The sequence below is a fragment of the Tursiops truncatus genome, chromosome 9, assembly GCF_011762595.2.
Source record: "Tursiops truncatus isolate mTurTru1 chromosome 9, mTurTru1.mat.Y, whole genome shotgun sequence".
In the NCBI taxonomy this organism is placed as follows: Eukaryota; Metazoa; Chordata; class Mammalia; order Artiodactyla; family Delphinidae; genus Tursiops; species Tursiops truncatus.
Genome location: NC_047042.1, coordinates 32,883,551 through 32,906,687, shown reverse-complemented (window position 1 = coordinate 32,906,687; position 23,137 = coordinate 32,883,551). Strand labels below are relative to the sequence as shown.

Sequence of the window (23,137 nt, the reverse complement as noted above, 5' to 3'; positions counted from 1 at the left end):
TACTTTCCCACCACAATGTGTAAGTGTTCCAGTTTCTCCACATCTTCACCAACACTTGTTATTGTCTTTTTTATTATAGCTATTGTGTAGGTATGACGTGGTATCGTATTGTGACTTTAATTTGCATTTCCCTAATGAGCATTTTTTTATTTACTTTTTAAGCATTCATATATTTCTTTGGTGAAGCGCATATTCAGATATTTTGCCTATTTTATTGTGTTGTTTGTCTTAATGTTGAATTTTGAAAGTTCTTTGTAAATTCTAGATACAAGTTCTTTGTAAGATATATGATTGGCATATATTTTCTCCTAATGTGTGGCTAGTCTTTTCAGTTTCTTAAAGATTTCTTTTGAAACAGAAAAGTTTTAAATTTTGATTAGGTACAGTTTACCAGGTGTTTATTTTATGGATTTTCCTTTTGGATTTAAGAATTCTTTGCATAGGATCGTGAAGATTCTCGTCTACATTTTCTTCTAGAATTTCAACATTTTAGCTCAGACACTTAGGTCTATGATCCATTTTGAGTTCATTTTTGTGACTGTTGTGAGGTAAGGACCTCACTTCTTCTTTGCACTTCTTTTTTTCATTTTTCCCAAGACTGTTTCTTGAAAAAACTATTTTTTCTACATTGAATTGCCTTGGCACCTTTGCTAAAAATCACATGCCCATAAATGTAAGGGCTAGCTTCTGTTCTCTCATTTTTGTTGCATTTATTGACAGTCTATCCTTATGCTGGTATCACACTGCCTTGATTACTATAGTTTTAGAGTTTAAATAAATAAATAAATAAATTTTTAAAAATCAGGAAATGAAAGTCCCCCAACTTCAATCTTCTTTTTAGACATTTCATTTCCACATATATTTCTACACATATTTTGGGATTACTCTTCAAATTCTGCAAAATAGCCTGCTGGGATTTTGACAGGGATTAATTGAATCTATAGATTAATTTGGGCAGATTGTCATCTTAACAACATTGAGTCTTCCAATTCATTTATTCAGATCTTCCTTAATTTCTGCCAACAATATTTTGTAGTTTTCGGTGTACAAGTCTTTATTTTCTCCTTTGCATTTGATCTTTAACCCAGTTTTCTCTTACAATATTGCAAACATTTTCCCCACAACATTAAAAAAAGTTCAGTAAGATTTCTATTAAACCTATAGTGTTCTATGCTGTCCTTGAACAGTCCCTCTTATTAGAAAACAGTCAATTATTGTTATTGTAATAATTATGTTCTATTAAAGTCATCATGAACACTGAATAAGCAGATACTGAACCATTGCTTCCTGGTTTCTGTGAACCTCCAGTCACAACATTTTCATCAATCGATTATCATTGAACTCACGGTCAACAGCACTATAACTCATGTCTGAACGACGCTTAACTAACACATGTATTTTCATGTGCCATAGGGCACATCACTGCTTCCTTGGACTTAGGAACACTAGACAGCATTTCAGCATGCTTCTTGAGAGTCGTTTTAAACAGTGAAAACATCAACAAAAGGCACAAAAATTAGAAAAACTTGCCACTACCTAGATGACAAAAATGACACTTGTTTACAGTATGAGGGCACAAACAAAAAAGCAGAGTGTTGCCTTGTTCAGCCTGAGCTGGGAGTACCTGTGTTGGGTAACTCAAAATTTTTGCCACTCTACACATGTCCATAAATAACAATGAAAACAAAAAAAAATTGATTTTTGATTACAAATAAATTTCATTGAGCAGGCACATTTGCCAACACAGAATCTGGGAATAATGAGACTCAAGTGTATGGTCCTCTGTGCTTTTCTTGGTACTTTACTCTCCTGGATTTCCAACTACCTCATTGGCCACTTCTCAGCTTTCTTTACTGGCTCTTTGCCTTCATCTTAAACTCTACCATGTTTGGAGAGTCCCTGAGCTCAGTCCTTTGTCCTCTTTTTTATCTATACTTTATTCTGTGTCTCTGTGGATGATCTCAGCCAATACTTTGTTTTAATTGCCACCTGTAAGCTGGTGACTTTCAAATTTCCATCTCCAGCCTATACCCCTCTCCAGCACTTCAGTCTCTCATTTTCAACTTCTTACTTGATAACCGCTTTGATGTTTAATATGCATGTCAGACTTATGTCTAAATCAAAACACTTGATATCTCCTGCAAATCTGTCCCTGTCTCAGTCTCCCACATCTGTAAATGGCACCCCATTCACTTAGTTGCTGAAAACAAAATCTAAGGAGTTATCCTTACTTTCTTCCCTTCCTGCATTCCTCACATCCATTACATTAGCAATTCTTGTTTGTTGTTGTATTTCCAAAATATATCTAGAATCTGTCTGCTTCTTGGCAATCAGCTTCTACCATCTACATCCAAGCCTCCATCCTTCTCACCTTGACCACTGCAGTAACCTCCTAAGTAAACTGTCTGTTTTGCTTTGTTGTAACCTCCATCCATTCTCCACAGAGGACCCAGACTAATATTTTTAAAAGTTGAATAGATAAGAACATTCTACGCTTAAATGGTCTTCTGTTTCTCTTGGAAGAAAACCTGTACAACGCACCATAGCTAAGAGCCCTATGATATGCCAAATTCTCCAGCCTCATAATTTCATAACTCTTTGGACTTTTTTTCTTCTGGGAACAAGCTAAGCTCTTTCCTGCCTCTGACCTTATTACTTGCTGTTCTCTGTCCCTGGAATGCTCTTCTTGCGTTTTTATGGCTGGCTCCATTTCTCCTTTTGGATCCCAGCCATAATATCATTTCCTCAAGGAAATTTTTCTTAATCACTCTTTTTATCTTCACTAGCTCTCCCAACTCACCTTTACCCACCAGTTATTCCATGACTTATCACCCTGTTTACTTTCCACATAAAACAACCTAAAATTCTTTTTCTTTGTGTGTTGTCTGTCTCCTCACACAGGAATGTAAACTCTTCATGAATAGGGACTTCTTATCTTGCTCTTGACTGTATTTATTTCTAGAACTTCATACTAGTGGACACCCAGTATAGGTTTATTAAATGATTACATTTCTTTTTAACTGAAGTAACATTGGTTTATAACGTTATATAAGTTTCATTATAATTATAATGGAACATTATAATTCAACTTCTGTATATACTACAGCATACTCACCACCAAAAGTTTAGTTTCCGTTCATCACCACACAGTTGACCCCCTTCACCCATTTCACCCTCTTCCCATTCCCTTCCCCTCTGGTAATCACTACTCTGTTCTCTGTATCTATGTGTTAGTTTTATTTTTGCTTTGTTTGTTCATTTATTTTGCTTTTTAAAAATATTCCATATATGAGTGAAATCATGCAGTATTTGTCTATCCCCATCTGACTTGTTTCACTTAGCATAATATCCTCAAGGTCCATCCATGTTGCCGCAGATGGAAAGATTTTTTTCTTTTTTATGGCTGAGTAGTATTCCACTGTGTGTGTGTGTGTGTGTGTGTGTGTGTGTGTGTGTGTGTGTGTGTGTGTGTGTGTATACCACATCTTCTTTAGCCATTCATCCATCGGTGGGCACTTAGATTGTTTTCATATCTTGGCTTTATATATTTTTGGATGTAAATAATGCTGTAATGAATGTAGAGGTGCATATATCTTTTCAAATTAGTGGTTTTGACTTCTTCAGATAAATACCCAGATTGGAATAGCTGGATCATATGATAGTTCTATTCTTAATTTTTTGAGGAATCTCCATACTGTTTTCCATAGTGGTTTCACCAATTTAAATTCCCACCAGCAGTGCACAAGGGTTCCCTTTTCTCCACATCCTCGCCAACACTTGTTATTTCTTGTCTTTGTATAATAGCCATTCTGATGGAAGTGAGGTGATATCTCATTGTGGGTTTTTTTTTTTTTTTTTTTTTGGCGGTACGCGGGCCTCTCACTGTTGTGGCCTCTCCCGTTGCGGAGCACAGTCTCTGGACGCGCAGGCTCAGTGGCCATGGCTCACAGGCCCAGCCACTCCGCGGCATGTGGGATCTTCCCGGACCAGGGCACGAACCCGTGTCCCCTGCATCGGCAGGCAGACTCTCAACCACTGCGCCACCAGGGAAGCCCTCATTGTGGTTTTGATTTACATTTCCCTGATGATTAGTGATGTTGAACATCTTTTCATGTGTCTCTTGGCCATCTGTATGCATTCTCTGGAAAAATGTCTACTCAGATCCTCTGCCTATTTTTTAGTTGGGTTGTTTGTTTTTTTTGTTGTTGATTTTTATGAATTCTTTATATATTTTGGATGTTAACCCTTTATTGGATATATGACTTGCAGATATCTTCCTCCGTTCAATAGGTCATCTTTTCATTTTGTTGATAATTTCCTTTGTTATGCAAAACTTTTTAGTTTGGTGTAGTCCCATTTGTTTATTTGAAAGCTTGCCTGATTCTAAGAATTTATCCATTTCTTCTAGGTTGTCCAATTTGTTGGCAAATAGCTGTTCATTATATTCTCTTATAATCCTTTGTATTTCTGTGGTATCTTGTGATTTCTCCTCTTTTGTTTCTGATTTTGTTTATCTGAGCCTTCTCTTTTTTCTTAGTGAGCCTAGCTAAAGGTCTGTCCATTTCGTTTATCTTTTCAAAGAACCAGCTCTTAGTTTTTCATTGATCTTTTCCATTGTCTTTTTAGTCTTTATTTCATTTATTTCTGCTCTGATTTTTATTATTTCCTTCCTTCTACAGACTTTGGGCTTCATTTGTTTTCTTTTTCTAGTTCCTTTAGGTGTTAAGCTAGATTGTTTATTTGAGATTTTTCTTGTTTATAGGCCTACTTCCCCTTAGTACCCCTTAGTATCGCATTTGCTGCATTCCATAGATTTTGGTATGAAATGACTACATTTCTTATCTGGTCTCCTACTGGTAGCTATTTAGAATGTTTTCAATTTTATATATTATAATTAATGCTATAATGAACAGTCATTTAGATTAATCTTTGTACATATTTCCTTAGGGTAAATTCCTTAAGTTGAATTTTGGATTTTAAGTATATGTATTTAAAGAGTTTTATAAAATGCTTTTGACTACTATCATTTCTTTACCCTCCTTTTCCACATACAGCTATCATAATTACATCAATGTAACATTTTCAAATGAAAGTATTAAAAATATGGACAGAAGCTATAAGTAGCAAATATGTTTTGAAATGCTAATCTTTGCTAATAGTATAAGAGAGACATACTCTAAACATCTTACAAGGGTAACCTAGATTCCTACATCAGCATACTTCAGTCTTTCTCATGGTGGTTTATTTTTAGTTATCTTATAGGCTTTAGCCCAAATACTCTTAATCAAATATTATGACAGATTTCATTTTTTTGGTAACAAGGGAAAAAAGTTGTGCTTCAGTCTCACTAAAATTTCCAATAATCTTTTTTTCAGGTTGATCCTGTATTATGTTGGAATAGGAGTTACTGCCTTGGTTTTTGGCTACATACAGATTTCCTTTGGGGTTATGACTGCAGCTCGACAGACCAAGAGAATTCAAAAACAGTTTTTTCATTCAATTTTGTCTCAGGACACCAGCTGGTTTGACAGTTGTGGCATCGGTGAACTTAATACTCGCATGACTGAGTAAGAGGATGGATATGCATTTTATCAACTTTGTTCTCATATATGATGTATAAATGACTTAACTGCATTTATTTTCTTGTTTCAGTGACATCAACAAAATCAATGATGGTTATTGGAGACAAGATTGCTCTGTTGTTTCAAAACATGTCTACTTTTTCGGCTGGCCTGGAGATTGGTTTGGTGAAGGGCTGGAAACTCACCCTGGTGACTCTGTCCACATCACCTCTTATAATTGCTTCAGCAGCCATGTTTTCTAGGGTAGGCAAGATGACTAATGTAGTGTTAACTGGAAGCAGGAATGTGAACTAGATATTTTACTGAGTTTGTATAAAAAAGAAGGCATTTCTATTTTTTTTTCCTGTGTCCCAAAGTAGGAAGGAATATTAACTACCTTTCTATCTTCAAGTTATTTGGCTACAGTGAGGTTTGGTTTTAATACCTTACTAACATTTTAAAACATTCCACTTCATTTAGAACCTAATGCAGTTTCAAATAATAGCATGGATAAAGCTTTATGCTGTTATACATTGAATGCTGGGAAGGCCTTGTGTTGTCTAAATTCCCAGATAAATGTGTTTCAATTCATTTCACTAGAACAGAATGAGACAATCCTAAAACAGTAAACACCTGAGCTATTATGTGACTATTTTATGTCAGCCATTTCAAGTTTATATTTTTATAAAGCTCTGAATTAACATTTAAAATGTCTGCTAATGTATATTTTTATGTAGTATGTAAATCTGTTTCAATTTTTTAAAACAAACTTTGTATTTACATTTAAATTATATTTTTAGCACTGCTATACTGTATTAATTTTAATCTCTTTACAAGATATTAATCTATTTACAGCCTGGTTTTGAAACCAATGCTCTTTGTGCAAGGCAAAATATATATATCTCTGCCAATATAGTTCTACCAATGTGTATACCCATTTCCTAGATTGGAGGCACAGTGTATTCTTAAGAGATGGAGTTTTGTTTTGTTTTGGGGTTTTTTTGGAGTTAAAAAATTTTCAAAACCAGTCGTTCTTTATGGAAGTCAAAGCCATAAAATTCGCTGAGTTTATTTGCTAGCAACATACAAATTCAACCAAATAAGAATTTTCAGCAACAAAAATATTCTGTGTTTGAATAATTCCTTCACAATAGACTTGGGTGTATAGACAGCAGATCTTTATTTAGTGTGACTTCTAGTGTTGACCTTGTAACCCTTGTCAAAATCTTCATCCCCAGCTTATTTGAAATGAGGACCCCTCAGTAGGAAGATTACCCACAATATGTTACTAAAATCAGAGCCTTAACTGCCCAAGAAGTGAAGTGGACAATGAAATTTAAAAGGACAGCAGTGGGGAAACTAAAGTCTGCTATTGTTGTTAACTAATTGCAAGTAGGAAGCAAGTAAAGTCAAAATTATCTAAATGACTCAAGAAGCCAGGCTGGATGGTTTCTAGCATCCTTCAGTTCAATTTAATTGGGCAAACACATATTGAATACTGGCTATGTACAAGGTTTTGTGCTATGTGCAGCTTCCCCTCCAGTGATAGCTGTCTTTATTAAGTGAAATCAGTAAATAATGAGTATTACTCAGTTTATACTACCTTCTGCTTTAACAAACATCTGTGCATGTCTTACATAAAATTAGTTCCAATTACGTGGACTGTATTTTGAAAATGGATAGATTTGTTATATGAGCAAGCTGTAGTTACAGACTCACAACTCTGAAGACAATTTCCTTTCTTCCTTTCATTGAATTCTTATGCTAATTACTAAATTAAATCCTTTACCAATTAAAGGAATAGTAAGTGGGGTGTATAATAAAGAAAAAAGGCACATTCTGTATTAAAATTTTTGATAAATCCGGTAAACCTGACTAATATCACCAAGAATGATAGTCTCCTCTCTCTCTCTCTCTCTCTCTCTCTCTAAAATCTCACATTTTACTATGTGGCAATACAGTGTTTACTAGGCAGGCTGCATTATATAGTATTAGTTTCAGGAGTCATATTCCTCTTCGTGCCACAACTCTGTGACTCATACTCTCTGGAAGTCTTGTTTTTTACATAATAACAAATCAAATCAAGTCACATCAGGCACACTGATTTCCAGGGTGCACATAAGAAGAACTGTGGCCCTAATATCCTTCTCCAAATCAAATTTTTCTAAATTGTATTAATATAGATACTCATTTTCTAAGCTTTTAAAAGCACAGAGAAAAAACAGTGAAGCTCTATTAGAAGGAAAAATAGAGATTTAGACTCTAGGTTACGTTAAGCTAAGCTTGTTCACTGTGGTGAGGCTTTAAAAAGTCAATACCCGTGACCATTGGTTTCCTCATTTGCAAACTGATGGTGTTAGAATAAGTGATAAGTACCTTTTCAATAGTAAAATTTTGTTATTCTAGATTCTACCTGAATTGAATTCTCTGCACCTTGTTACTACCCCAGGTTATTCTTTTTTTTTTTTTTTCTGATAATCAATCACACTTTAATTTTTTACTGGGGTATAATTTACAATGTTGTGTTAGTTTCAGGTGTAAAGCAACATGAATCTGTTATACATATATCCACTCTTTTTTAGGTTCTTTTCCCATATAGGCCATTACAGAGTATTGAGTAGTATTCCCTGTGCTATACAGCAGGTCCTCATTAGTTATCTATTTTATATATAGTAGTGTGTATGTGTCATTCCCAATCTTCCAATTTATCCCTCCCTTCCCCTTCCCCCTTGGTAACCATAAGTTTATTTTTTATCTGTAACTCTACTTCTGTTTTGTAGATAAGTTCATTTGTTGCCTTTTTTTAGATTCCACATATATGTGATATCATATGATATTTGTCCATCCCAGGTTATTCTTTGGTTAACTGTGGTCTTTGTTTATTACAGATAGTTATCTCATTGTCCAGTAAGGAATTAAATGCTTATTCCAAAGCTGGGGCTGTAGCAGAAGTCTTGTTATCAATCTGAACAGTCATAGCCTTTGGGGCCCAGGAAAAAGAAATTCAAAGGTCTGTTCCTTTAATTATGATAATATCTGCTTGGTTTTATTTTCCCCCAAGGCTATTATATTGTGTTTTGTCTTTTTAAGGTATACTCAGAATCTAAAAGATGCAAAGAATGTTGGCATGAAAAAAGCTATAGCTTCAAAACTCTCTCTTGGTGCTGTGTACTTCTTTATGAATGGAACCTACGGACTTGCTTTTTGGTATGGAACCTCCTTGATTCTTAGTGGAGAACCTGATTATACCATCGGAACTCTCCTTGCTGTAAGTCTTATTTGAGAACAAAGGTAACTGGCCTGGATAATATTTTCTTACCTAGAATTTATTAAAAATTTCTCTCTGAATGACTGAATGTTTGAAGATGAGTGTTTTTAATAAACAAATATTTGTTTCCTTCAAATGATTTGTATACACCTTTAAATTATAGTTATACATTGGCAGGATTTACTCATCCTGCATGCTTAGTGTCTTCTAAAAGCATGATGTTTTTAAAAGAATCATAATTGAATTCTCCACTGGGAGATAGAGTTGTCTTAATCCAGAAGTCAAAAAGACCAGCCTGTAGTGAGACTGCTTCCTTTCCATCTTGCTGAAATAAGAGAGCGCTCTACATTCACCTTGCTAAATGTTTTCTTCTGGAAATATTCTGTAGATTGGAATTTCCTGCTCTTCCTCTGTCCTTTCAGCATACAGTAATGTTAAAAACAGACTATACACAGCTCTGTCCAACATCAATTTAGAGTTTTTTAAACTCTTAATGGTTATACGTTAAATTGTAATTTTTTCAGTTATGCTCCCAAGTTTCAATAATAAGCAGATTGGCTCAGGATTAAGAACCATTTGTCTTGCTGAACTAAATTGATCTGGTCTGTATACTTTAGTTCTCATTTGGCCTTCCCATTGTATGTAGATTTCTTTTCTGTCAACTAAAGTCATCTTTTGAACTTGAGACTTTCATTTTTAAGTCTTTAAGCTTATTCATTTATTTCTGATAAATGAAACTTGAGCATGAGGAATTTTTAGCACATTTTTCCTCCTCAATTTATGTGTGACTATAGGTGTATGACTTGCTAAGCTTTAGCTTCCTCATCTATAAGACAGGGAAAATAGCACTTAGCCTGTGGGGTTCTTTGCTTATTTGACTTTTGGCAGAGATGTGTCTGTCTGAAAATGAACAGGTGTCCACTAATATATGAATTCAGAAAAGTTTGGGAAAAAATAGTACAGCATCTCTAAGACAATGAAATCTATAATATCCTTTTCTTTAAAGTTAAGGAGTTAACCAGCATGCAGGGAAGTACAGCTCACCTCCTTACCCACCCAGGTTCATGTATGTTCAGCACTCCTCAGTAAGCAGATTTTTCTGCTCAGCTTCCCAACAGGTAATAACGACAAGATTAGGGGACAATTAGAAGTCGTTCAACATTAGGAAAAGGCCAGCTGCACTTGGATTCACTAATATTTCCTTTATATTTGGCAGCATCTTCCATTCTTTCCTACCTAATTTCTCTGATATACCTGAGTCTCAACCAAGTATACACTTCATTCTGTTGTCCCTCTTATATAACTGTGACGGATAAATATTATTTTTTTTCCTGTAGGTTTTTATTAGTGTAATCCATAGTAGTTATTGCATTGGAGCAGCAGCCCCTAGCTTTGAAACCTTCACTATAGCCAGAGGAGCCGCCTTTAATATTTTCCACATTATTGTTAAGGTAAGACTCCTAACTGCCTTGAAAGATAACTATCATTACTGCAAGAAGGAAACCAAAAAACAGGCACTTTCATTACACTTAAAAAGATGGGCAAAATCCATGTTGCCCAGTTGGCTATGGAAAGACAGATTATTTTAACTCTTCAACAAGGAGATTGTGTTTTATTGAAACCTTCATATCTAACTCAATGCACTTCTAAAGCAGAAAGGAGAACACTGTAAAAGAAAACCCATCTTTAAACTACTTTTAGAATATAGAGCATGTCAGCCTAGTTTCTCTAAGATTTATAATGTCCTCTTTGTTTTTCCAAGAAAACTGCTATAGATAAGTTTTCAACAACAGGCTATAAATTGGAATGCATAGTAGGAAATGTGGAATTTAAAAATGTTTCTTTCAGTTATCCATCAAGACCATCTATCAAAGTAAGTAAAATTTAATTATGGAAATGTACAGTTTTCTAATTACCTTCCACTGGCTAGGATCTCCTCATATGAGATTGTTTAGGATCACTTTGACCAAGATTTGGCTACTTTGTTTAGAGACTTGAGGGGAGAGAGAGAGAGAGACAGAGAGAGACAGAGACAGAGATAGAGAGGGAGGGAGGAAGAGAGAGAGGAAGGAAAGACGGAAGGATAGATTCGTAATGGACAAATAACTCTAGGAGAGCTAGTTACATTTTGCAGCCTCCTCTCTATATTGAAATGACTAAAGCATTTTTGACTTCCTGGAATTCCTTCACTCTGGATTTGGGAGCACAGCAAAAGTGTCTTGGATTGATGTTGCCACCTACTGGTGGTCCCTGGATGTTTTCCCACTCAGCATAGATAACTTATTTGAACTTTCTAAAGTTTCTAACCTGGGGGAATTGTGCATATATTGTGTCTTTCCATTATCCCTTTCCTAGGACTTTTACTACACCAGCATTTTTGCCTCAGTTTCTTTCTCTCTCACTTTTACACAGGCACACACACACTCAGCATAAAGTGCATCCTTCTCCCTCTATCATTCAGCCTTTGACAAATTCTTGTAAAAATGTGTCTGTCTCTTCTATTGTCTTCATCCTTTCATCTTATTAGTGTATTTATCTAAAAAGGTAGTTACTGTTAAAGATTGCAAAGAGTACTTCCTAATAAAACACCTGCTTTATAGAAAAAGGATGACATGATTTTAAGTGAAATTGGTAAAATTACTGATGCCATCAACCTTCAATGTCTTTTAAAGTGTCCAAATATCTCCTGCATAATTTGCATCAAAAAAATATATACCTACTCCTACTTCCTTATTTTTCTGTAAGTCTTTGATTGAAATTCTTTTTTTCAAAGCTCTTTATTTTTAAAAATTTTTGTTACTTAATTACCATTATTGGAATAGTGTTGTCTTCTATCATTTTTCTTAACATAAATAGAGCATTTTAATTCCATTTTGCAACTACATTTGGGTTGGCTTCCTGAAGACTTAAGCACCGACTCTGTCGTTACATTGTATGGGTTTTAAACAAGTATTTTTTAAATGAACATTTGAAACATACGCTTTTTTGTTAAATTGAAAAATAAATAATTACCCCCCCCCGAAAGTCCACCCACTTTAAATAAACAAAACACAGATTCTTCCAAAGAAAGAACAGATGCGAATTCTAGAGTAAAAGTGCAGGTGGGAGAGGAGGTACTCTCACTGGGGGTCCCTGATTTGTCACCTCCTTTAGAGAATTTTTCTTTGCTTGGCCCTTTGAAGGTTTTACATTTGGTTTGTTTACGGAGTCTCTTTCTTTACAAATGAGGAGATCAAAGTGAAAGAATCCAAGGGGATAGTCCCATGTTTTGGGAAAATGTAAGCAAAGATAGGTGAGAGTTTCTCAACAGGATTACTGTTGTCATTTTGGGAAGGTAATTTTTGTGAGGTTTCTCTCATATTGCAGGTCCCTGGGACACTAAATGCTGGTAACAACCCTCAGTTATTGAGAAAATTGTAGAAGTAGTCCCCCTAAGTTGAAATGTCCCTGTGAGATCCACCGCTAGAAAAAGAGGCTTTCTAGCGGTGAAATCCTATTCGTGGGAGTCGCTAAGAAGTCTGCCAATTGTTTTAGTTTGGAGTCTGTTTTGCAACAATGTTACATATATTCTAAGAAAGAACTTCCTTAAATAGCTCACAGGGATATCTGGCAAGATTTCATTCAATTGTTGCAAGTTAGAAGATACAACTTTCACTAACTTCGTAGTCATGAAATTCACATAAATTATTTTGGTTGAAAATATGAAAAAACGATTCCTGTGGCTAGTTAATAATCTTTAAGTACTCAATTTAGATCTCCTCTTTATATAGAGAGATGATTAGTGTTTTTCTCCAAAATTTTGTAGGTTATTATACACATACATGAAAAAAACGTAATAAGATCTAAATTTGTTTTTAAGTGCCAGAGAATTTTTTCCTGTTTATAATTATACATTACATTTCTGAAGATAGGTAAATCATATTCTTATCCTAGTTTTATGGAATTTTTTCCCCATACTTTCCAAATAGATTCTGAAATGTCTGAATCTCAGAATTAAGTCTGGAGAGACAGTAGCCTTGGTTGGCCTCAACGGCAATGGGAAGAATACAGCAGTCCAACTTTTGCAGAGGTTATGTGATCCTGATGACAACTTTGTAAGTGCACCTAGCAAGATCACACACAGTCCACACGACAAGATTTGGAAATTCCACCTATTACAGAGAGCTTACACCTGTGTCAACTTTTAATTTTTAACAGTGGAACTGGGAGAGAAACCATATTGTTTTCTTTACTGCATATTCATCCATTCAACAAATATTTACTGAGCACCTACAAAGTGCCAGACATTCTTCTAGGTGCTGGGAATACATTGGTGAACAAAGCATAAAAACCTCTCTTCCCTCATCAAGTTTACATTCTAATAAGTAGAGACAGACAATAAATAAAATAAGTAAATTATATAATATGTTAGAAGATAATAAATGCTATAGAGAAAAATAAAATAGTAATTTGTAGTACGCAGAACTTATCAAGAATTTCAGTTTCTCAAAACATCCCAAAAGAATAATATCTGTAGAAAATATACTGTCTCATTTTTTTCTGTCATCCATATGTTGCACTTAACTTTCTCACCCTTGTAAACAGCATAGAGTACAAGACTATCATAGTCACAGAAGCATAACTCTTAATGCTTCTATTCAGTTTTTCAACTGTAATTTTTAAAAGAAAATCTACTCTTCTAAAACTTAAATTTGATTTCTTAAGTCTTCATTTGGAGTTTACTAGACTCATGTATCCATGATAATATTGAATAAATAAATTACTGGATTAGCATTCCTTACATAAAGCAGTTGCATAGAATATCCATGCCCAGACAGAATACCAGTTGGTGTGAAATACCAGAGTTATAATTATCAAACCTTGGCTTCTGTCATTGGAGTATGTTGGGATAATAGGTAATGGTACTATCTATGGAGAAGACAATGTTCATTTAATATTACATATAGCAGTGAATAGAATGCACTTTTACCTCTTGCAGAGGAGTGGGCTGTTGAAGGGAAGAAAGGATGTTTCCTGGAAAAAAAGTGCAAAGGTCACATCAGTCTTAAAATAACAAAACTGCAGTTTTTTACATGTGTTTACATGATAATATTTGTGGCTCCTAGAGTATATATCCTCATAATACCTAATTTGTGGATCGTAGAGTAAAGATATTCAGGTAGTTTGGCCAAATTTTAAGTCATTTTTTTTAGGTTTTATTAATTCCCAACTACCAGAAAAAGTCTATTGGCATTATACATGCTATAAATATTTTATCAAAATATAGTCAGTCATTGTTTCCTGAAATAACCTGCTTCTCAGCTTATGTTCTGCAGTAGTAAAAAGGACTCTAACCCAATGCAGTGAAAGGCATCACAACGTGATTCATTCCTTTGGATTCACAGATCACGGTGGATGGTAACGACATCAGAACTTTAAATGTGCAGCATTATCGAGAACATTTTGGAGTGGTCAGCCAAGAGCCTGTTTTTTGGGGGACAACCATTAATAACAATATTAGATATGGGCGAGATGGCGTGACTGATGAAGACATTGAGAAAGCAGCAAAGGAAGCAAATGCTTATGATTTTATAATGCAGTTCCCCATGGTAAGTACACTATGTAGCCTATATCCTTAGGTTAAGTGTAAGGCACTGAAATATTCCAAAATAAGTTAAATAACAATAACATCTACAGAGTAGGGGGAGTGTGATTAATTTTTGCATTGTCCTAGGTGACACATCTGAAAATGAGAGAGCATGGTAACAACCAAAAGAAGAAATACATCCTTGAAAGGTCCAATTTTTAATCTGTTTAGTTCTTACTGGTTCTCACTGCAAATGGAAAAGAAAAAAATAAGGGATATGTTAAAATATAACAAAGAAATATGAAACAAAATCATCAGTGCAAGCTGAGGGAGATCATGTATCTGCAAAAATGTTGGTTTGCAACGCCATCTTGTGGCTAAGTGTGGGAATGTCACACACAGTGCTCAGATCGGTTCTGTGATAAGGCAAAGGAAAAATACCATTGACTTTAGAAGTACATGGAGCTAATATTGGACAAGACATGTGAAATGATAGTTGGAAAGAGATACAGTAAACTATAATTTTGGGTATTAGGACATATAGGATCCTAATGGCTATTTAAAATTGATAGAGAGCTCTAAAAATATTTCTATTTCTCAAAGTATTTGTTCATCGGCATCCTCTGAAATTGTTGTGGGGAGAACCTCGTGAAATATGAAAGGATGAGATTTGAAATTAAAAACACAAATAAAATTCCAACATGCCAGAAGGCAACCATAACAAAAAAAGTTTGTTTTAATGGATATATTTTACAAACTACACTCCATAGGTCATAATAATTTTGTTCTCTTTTGTTTATTTCATAAAAACTTATGTTTGCCATTCATTACCACCTATCCCCATTATTTAGGGTCATAATTAGGACAGAAAACATTAAAGGCTTGAGGTCATTCTTTGCCGTGTGGTTTGGGAAAACAAAGACTTCCTTTCTTTGACCTTTTGACATTTTCAGTGACTTCCTTTCCTCAAAACACCAATGATCTTCAGTTTCCCACCTGGAATTAGAAAGTTTTCTGGTGCCTCTTAAGTCATTCCCTATAAGTTATGACTTGCTTTTACTAAAAGTCCAATATTTACACAAAGATGTCACTTGCTATAAATCTAATAGTAAATCCTAAAGATATAATCCAAAGAACAAATTAAAGATGCTGGGTTATTATGATAGAAACTAAATTCCACAGCCATGGTTAACCAGGGAAATAAGAATGAGCATAATAATAAATAAAAGTTACAGAAGTGGTTAATTCGTATAGGTGAAAATTTAGGGAAAACTATACTCAGAAATAAATACCATTACTCCTTCTATGATATACACATATTTTTGAATTAATATATTAGGATTAACTGATACTTGCTAGCCTTTTCCCATAAACACCCATAAAACTGGCCAAAATATATGAGACATAGGACAATTGTTTCCAAGCACTGGATAAGAGATATCACAAAACTGTGATTCCTGAGAGAAAGGAAACTCATTAAGAAAGTCCATGAATTTTCAGCATGCTTCCTGGGAACAAATTTCTGACCATATTTCTGTAAAATGGAAACCAGAGAGAACATGGCAGTCCCACTGAGCTAAAAGGCAGAGGTAGAATTTCAGGGCAGCTTAAATAACTGGAGAGGCAAAATGAGAGAGCTGTGGACATGAGGTAGGGGGCAGAAGTCCATGTAGACATCCCTTGGGAATCCTTCTCTGAGGATAAGATTACCCGTGGCTTACCACAGAGCAGCTGCTACAAAGCCGAGAGTAGAGCCGAGATAGAAGTCAAGCAGTATAGTGGAGATGTTGAAAACACAACCCAGCCAGAGTGGAGAGGTCACATTAACACCATTTTTAATACCTCAGGCATATAGCTGAGACACCAAAAAAAGTCACACCTTAGGAGTAAAGACCACACCTTAGAGTAAGGCTGACTCTAGACCTGCTCTAACAAATCCTAAAACCAAGCCATGACAAGATCCCTAAAGGAGATAGAACTTGGATGTTGGGTCCTGCCAAGTTTTGAGACTTTCTATAGATTAACCCCAACAAAGCATAAAACCAAGATTACATAGTTCAAGATGATCAGTCAATATTTGAATTGCCTATGAGGATAAAAGTCAACATTTTCTTAAGAAAACAGAATTCAGAGTCTCTTCAACATTCATGCACAGAATTCAGTACATCTTCTACAATACCTAGATGTGCAAAGAAACAGGAAACTATGATCCATAGGCAAAAAAAAAAACAACAACTAAATGTTGATGCACTTAAGAAAAACTTCAAAATGCAAGAAGAAAAACTGGTACATCTGAAAGGAGAAAGAGACAAATCCACATTTTTAGCTGAAGGCTTTAGTACTTGATAGAACAAGCAGGCAAAAAATCACTAAGGATATAGATGACCTGAACAATATTATCAACCAACTAGATCTAACTGATATTTATAGAACACTCCACCCAATAACAGCAGAAAACATTTCTCTCAAGTGCACATGGACTGTTCACTGAGCTAAACAATATTCTTTTTTTGTTTTTAACATCTTTATTGGAGTATAATTGCTTTACAATGGTGTGTTAGTTTCTGCTTTATAACAAACTGAATCAAGTGTACATATACATATATCCCCATATCTCCTCCCTCTTGAGTCTCCTTCCCACCCGTCTAGGTGGACACAAAGCACGGAGCTGATCTCCCTGTGCTATGTGGCTGCTTCCCATTAGCTATCGATTTTACCATTGGAAGAAAAAACTTATAATTTCAAAGGAAACATGTAAAGTATGTTCTTGGGCCATAACAGAATTAAAATGTAGAAATCGATAACAGAAATATATCTGGAAAATCCACAAATATTTGAAAATTAAAGAACCTACTTCTACATAACCTATGGCAGAAAGAGGAAGTTTCAATGAAAATAAAAAACTATTTTGAAGTAAATGCAAATGCAAGATATCAGTATTTGTGGAATACAGTTGATCCTTGAACAACATGACTTTGAACTGTATGTGTTCACTTATACGTGGATTCCTTTTTCAATAAATACATACTGTAGTACTACACGACCCACAGCTGGTTGAATTCAAGGATGTGGACACAGAGGACTGACTGTAAAGTTATACTTGGTTTTTAACTGCATGGGGGTTGGTGCCCCTAACACCTACATTGTTCAAGCGTCAACGTACAGTTAAAGCACTGCTTTAAGAGAAACTTACAGCATTATGTGCTTACTTTAGAAAAGAAAAAGATCTAAAATCTGTAAACTAAGTTTCCACCTTGAGAAACTAGAGTAAGAAGAGCAAATTAAACCCAAAGCAAGTACAAGAGAAATAATAAAGACTAGAGCAGAAATCAGTGAAATCAAAACCAGAAAAACATTAGAAACAGTCATTGAAACCAAAAGCTGTTTCCTTAAAAGATCAATAAAATCAGTAAAACTGTAGGAAGCCTGATGAAGAAACGAAAAAGAGAAGAGAAATTACCAATATCAGGGATCAAAGAAGGTACATCACTATTAATCCCAAAGACATTAAAAGGTTAATACAGGAATACTAATGAACAAAAATATGCCTATAAATTTGCTAACTTAGATGAAGTTCTTTTCCTTGAAAGACACAAACTACCAAGACTCACTCAAAGAGAAGTAGATAGATAACTTTAGTAAGACCTATAACTATGAAAAAAATAAACTAGATCTCTAAATAGTAGCAACAACTACCAATAAAATTAAAAATGGCATTCACAATAGCAACAAAAAATATAAAGTAGAATAATGAAAGATCTGTAAATCTTCTATGTAAAAAAGGTAGAACATTGCTGAGAGAAATTAAATACCTAAATAGAGAGGAGCTTCAAGATGCCAGAAGAGTAAGACGCGGAGAGCACCTTCCTCTCCACAAATACATCAGAAATACATCTACATGTGGAACAGCTCCTACAGAACACCTACTGAATGTTGGCAGAAGACCTCAGACTTCCCAAAAGGCAAGAAACTCCCCAAATACCTAGGTAGGGCAAAAGAAAAAAGAAAAAACAGACAAAAGAATAGGGACAGGACCTGCACGAGTGGGAGGGAGCTGAGAAGGAGGAAAGGTTTCCACACACTAGGAAGCCCCTTCATGGGCGGAGACTCCAGGTGGCGGAGGGGGGAAGCTTCGGAGCCACAGAGGAGAGCACAGCAACAGAGGTGCGGAGGGCAAAGCGGAAAGATTCCTGCACAGAGGACCAGTGCCGACCAGCACTCACCAGCCTGAGAGGCTTGTCTGCTCACCCGCAGGGGCGGGCGAGGGCTGGGAGCTGAGGCTCGGGCTTCGGTTGGATCCCAGGGAGAGGACTGGCAGCGTGAACACAGCCTGAAGGGGCTAGTGCAACACGGCTAGCCGGGGGGGGGGAGTCTGGGAGAAAGTCTGAAGCTGCAGAAGAGGCAAGAGACTTGTTCTTGCCTCTTTGTTTCCTGGTGCTCGAGGGGAGGGGATTCAGAGCGCCGCTTAAAGGAGCTCCAGAGACGGGCGCGAGCCGCAGCTATCAGCGCAGACCCTAGAGACGGGCATCAGACGCTAAGGCTGCTGCTGCCGCCACCAAGAAACCTGTGTGCGAGCACAGGTCACTATCCACACCTCACCTCCCGGGAGCCTGTGCAGCCCGCCACTGCCAGGGTCCCGGGATCCAGGGACAACTTCCCTGGGAGAATGCACGGCGCGCCTCAGGCTGGTGCAACGTCACGCTGGCCTCTGCGGGCCGCAGGCTTGCCCCGCCACCGTGCCCCTCCCTTCCCCCCCACCCCCCACCCCCCACCCCCCGTCCTGAGTTAGCCAGAGCCGCGGAATCAGCTGCTCCTTTAACCCCGTCCTGTCTGAGCTGGAACAGACACCCTCGGGCGACCTACACGCAGAGGTGGGGCCAAATCCAAAGCTGAGCCCCGGGGAGCTGTGCGAACAAAGAAGAGAAAGGGAAATCTCTCCCAGCAGCCTCAGGAGCAGCAGATTAAATCTCCACAATCAACTTGATGTACCCTGCATCTGTGGAATACCTGAAGAGACAACGAATCATCCCAAATTGAGGAGGTGGACTTTGGGACAAAGATATATATTTTTCCCCCCTTTTTCTCCTTTTGTGAGTGTGTATGTGTATGCTTCTGTGTGTGATTTTGTCTGTACAGCTTTGCTTTTACCATTGGTCCTAGGGTTCTGTCTGTTCTTTGGGGGCTTTTTTACTTTTTAAAATTTTTTTCTTAACAATTATTTTTTCTGTTTTACTTTAATAACTTTATTTTATTGTACTTTATTTTATTTTATCTTCTTTCCTTCTTTCTACTTTTTCTCCTTTTATTCTGAGCTGTGTGGATGAAAGGCTCTTGGTGCTCCAGCCAGGCATCAGGGCTATGCCTCTGAGGTGGAGAGCCAAGTTCAGGACACTGGTCCACAAGAGACCTCCCAGCTCCAAGTAATATCAAGTGGCGAAAATCTCCCAGAGATCTCCATCTCAACGCCAAGACCCAGCTTCACTCAACGACCAGCAAGATACAGTGCAGGACATCCTATGCCAAACAACTAGCAAGACAGGAACACACCCCATCCATTAGTAGAGAGGCTGCCTAAAATCATAATAAGGCCGCAGACACCCCAAAACACACCACCAGACGTGGACCTGTCTATCAGAAAGACAAGATCCAGCCTCATCCACCAGAACACAAGCACTAGTCCCTTCCACCAGGAAGCCTACACAGCCCACTGAACCAACCTTAGCCACTGGGGACAGACACCAAAAACAACGGGAACTATGAACCTGCAGCCTGTGAAAAGGAGACCCCAAACACAGTAAGTTAAGCAAAATGAGAAGACAGAAAAACCCACCGCAGATGAAGGAGCAAGACAAAAACCCACCAGACCTAACAAATGAAGAGGAAATACGCAGTCTCCCTGAAAAAGAATTCAGAATAATGATAGTAAAGATGATCCAAAATCTTGGAAATCGAATAGAGAAAATACAAGAAACGTTTAACAAGAACCTAGAAGAACCAAAGAGCAAACAAACAATGATGAACAAGACAATAAATGAAATTAAAAATTCTCTAGAAGGGATCAATAGCAGAATAACTGAGGCAGAAAAACGGATAAGTGACCTGGAAGATAAAATAGTGGAAATAACTACTGCAGAGCAGAATAAAGAGAAAAGAATGAAAAGAACTGAGGACAGTCTCAGAGACCTCTGGGACAACATTAAATGCACCAACATTCGAATTATAGGGATCCCAGAAGAGGAAGAGAAAAAGAAAGGGACTGAGAAAATATTTGAAGAGATTATAGTTGAAAACTTCCCTAATATGGGAAAGGAAATAGTCAAGTCCAGGAAGCACAGAGAGTCCCATACAAGATAAATCAAAGGGGAAACACACCAAAATACATATTAATCAAACTATCAAAAATTAAATACAAAGAAAAAATATTAAAAGCTGCCAGGGAAGAGCAACAAATAACATACTAGAGAATCCCCATAAGGTTAACGGCTGATCTTTCAGCAGAAACTCTGAAAGCCAGAAGGAACTGGCAGGACATATTTAAAGTGATGAAAGGGAAAAACCTACAACCAAGATTACTGTAGCCAGCAAGGATCTCATTCAGATTCAATGGAGAAATTAAAACCTTTACAGACAAGCAAAAGCTAAGAGAAATCAGCACCACAAAACCAGCTTTACAACAAATGCTAAAGGAACTTCTCTAGGCAGGAAACACAAGAGAAGGAAAAGACCTACAATAACAAACCCAAAACAATTAAGAAAATGGTCATAGGAACATACATATTGATAATTACGTTAAATGTAAATGGATTAAATGCTCCAACCAAAAGACATAGACTGGCTGAATGGATACACAAACAAGACCTGTATAGATGCTGTCTACAAGAGACCCACTTCAGACCTAGGGACACAAACAGACTGAAAGTGAGGGGATGGAAAAAATATTCCATGCAAATGGAAATCAAAAGAAAGCTGGAGTAGCAATTCTCACATCAGAAAAAATACACTTTAAAATAAAGACTATTACAAGAGACAAAGAAGGACACTACATAATGATCAAGGGATTGATCCAAGAAGAAGATATAATAATTGTAAATATTTATGCACCCAACATAGGAGCCCCTCAATACATAAGGCAAATGTTAACAGCCATAAAAGGGGAAATGGACAGTAACACAATCATAGTAGGGGACTTTAACACCCCACGTTCACCAATGGACAGATCATCCAAAATGAAAATAAGTAAGGAAACACAAGCTTTAAATGATACATTAAACAAGATGTACTTAATTGATATTTGTAGGACATTCCATCCAAAAACAACAGGATACACTTTCTTCTCAAGTGCTCATGGAACATTCTCCAGGATAGATCATAACTTGGGTCACAAATCAAGCCTTGGTAAATTTAAGAAAATTGAAAGCATATCAAGTATCTTTTCCGACCACAATGCTATGAGACTAGATATCAATTACAGGAAAAAATCTGTAAAAAATACAAACACATGGAGGCTAAACAATACACTACTTAATAACCAAGAGATCACTGAAGAAATCAAAGAGGAAATCAAAAAATACCTAGAAACAAATGACAGTGAAAACACGGTGACCCAAAACCTATGGGATGCAGCAGAGCAGTTCTAAGAGGGAAGTTTATAGCAATACAATCCTACCTCAAGAAACAAGAAACATCTCAAATAAACAAACTAACCTTACACCTAAAGCAATTAGAGAAAGAAGAACAAAAAACCCCCGAAGTTAGGAGAAGGAAAGAAATCATAAAGATCAGGTCAGAAAAAAATGAAAAAGAAATGAAGGAAACATTAGCAAAGATCAATAAAACTAAAAGCTCGTTCTTTGAGAAGATAAAGAAAATTGATAAACCATTAACCAGATGCATCAAGAAGAAAAGGGAGAAGGGAGAAAAATCTACAAACAATAAATGCTGGAGGCGGTGTGGAGAAAAGGGAACCCTCTCTCACTGTTGGTGGGAATGTAAATTGGTACAGCCACTATGGAGAACAGTATGGACGGTCCTTAAAAAACTACAAATAGAACTACCATACGACCCAGCAATCCCACTGCTGGGCATATACCCTGAGAAAACCACAATTCAAGAAGAGACATGTACCAAAATGTTCATTGCAGCTCTATTTACAATAGCTAGGACATGGAAGCAACCTAAGTGTCCATCGACAGATGAATGGAGAAAGAAGATGTGGCACATATATACAGTGGAATATTACTCAGCCATAAAAAGAAACGAAATTGAGTTATTTATAGTGAGGTGGATGGACCTAGAGTCTGTCATACAGAGTGAAGTAAGTCAGAAAGAGAAAAACAAATACTATATGCTAAAACATATATATGGAATCTAAAAAAAAAAGAAAGAAAAAAAAAGGTCATGAAGAAACTAGGGGTAAGATGAGAAGACACAGACCTACTAGAGAATGGACTTGAGGATATGGGGAGGGGGAAGGGTAAGCTGTGATAAAGTGAGAGAGTGGCATGGACATATATACACTACCAAACGTAAAATACATAGCTAGTGGGAAGCAGCTGCGTAGCACAGGGAGATCAGCTGGGTGCTTTGTGACCACCTAGAGGGGTGGGATTGGGAGGGAGGGAGATGCAAGAGGGAAGAGATATGGGAGCATATGTATATGTATAACTGATTCACTTTGTTATAAAGCAGAAACTAACACACCATTGTAAAGCAGTTATACTCCAATAAAGATGTTTAAAAAAA

At 36.6% G+C, this 23,137-nt stretch overlaps 1 protein-coding gene across 1 annotated transcript in view; it reads left to right on the top strand.

Moving 5' to 3' along the window:
• The window catches only part of ABCB5 (ATP binding cassette subfamily B member 5), a 113,013-nt gene that overhangs the window by 8,692 nt on the left and 81,184 nt on the right, over window positions 1–23,137 (top strand). Inside the window, 9 exon segments of the mRNA XM_004316485.4 lie at window positions 5,376–5,567; window positions 5,653–5,677; window positions 5,679–5,825; window positions 8,450–8,571; window positions 8,652–8,829; window positions 10,167–10,280; window positions 10,592–10,702; window positions 12,798–12,923; window positions 14,214–14,417. Of these exon segments, the coding sequence (XP_004316533.3) occupies window positions 5,376–5,567; window positions 5,653–5,677; window positions 5,679–5,825; window positions 8,450–8,571; window positions 8,652–8,829; window positions 10,167–10,280; window positions 10,592–10,702; window positions 12,798–12,923; window positions 14,214–14,417 (1,219 nt within the window).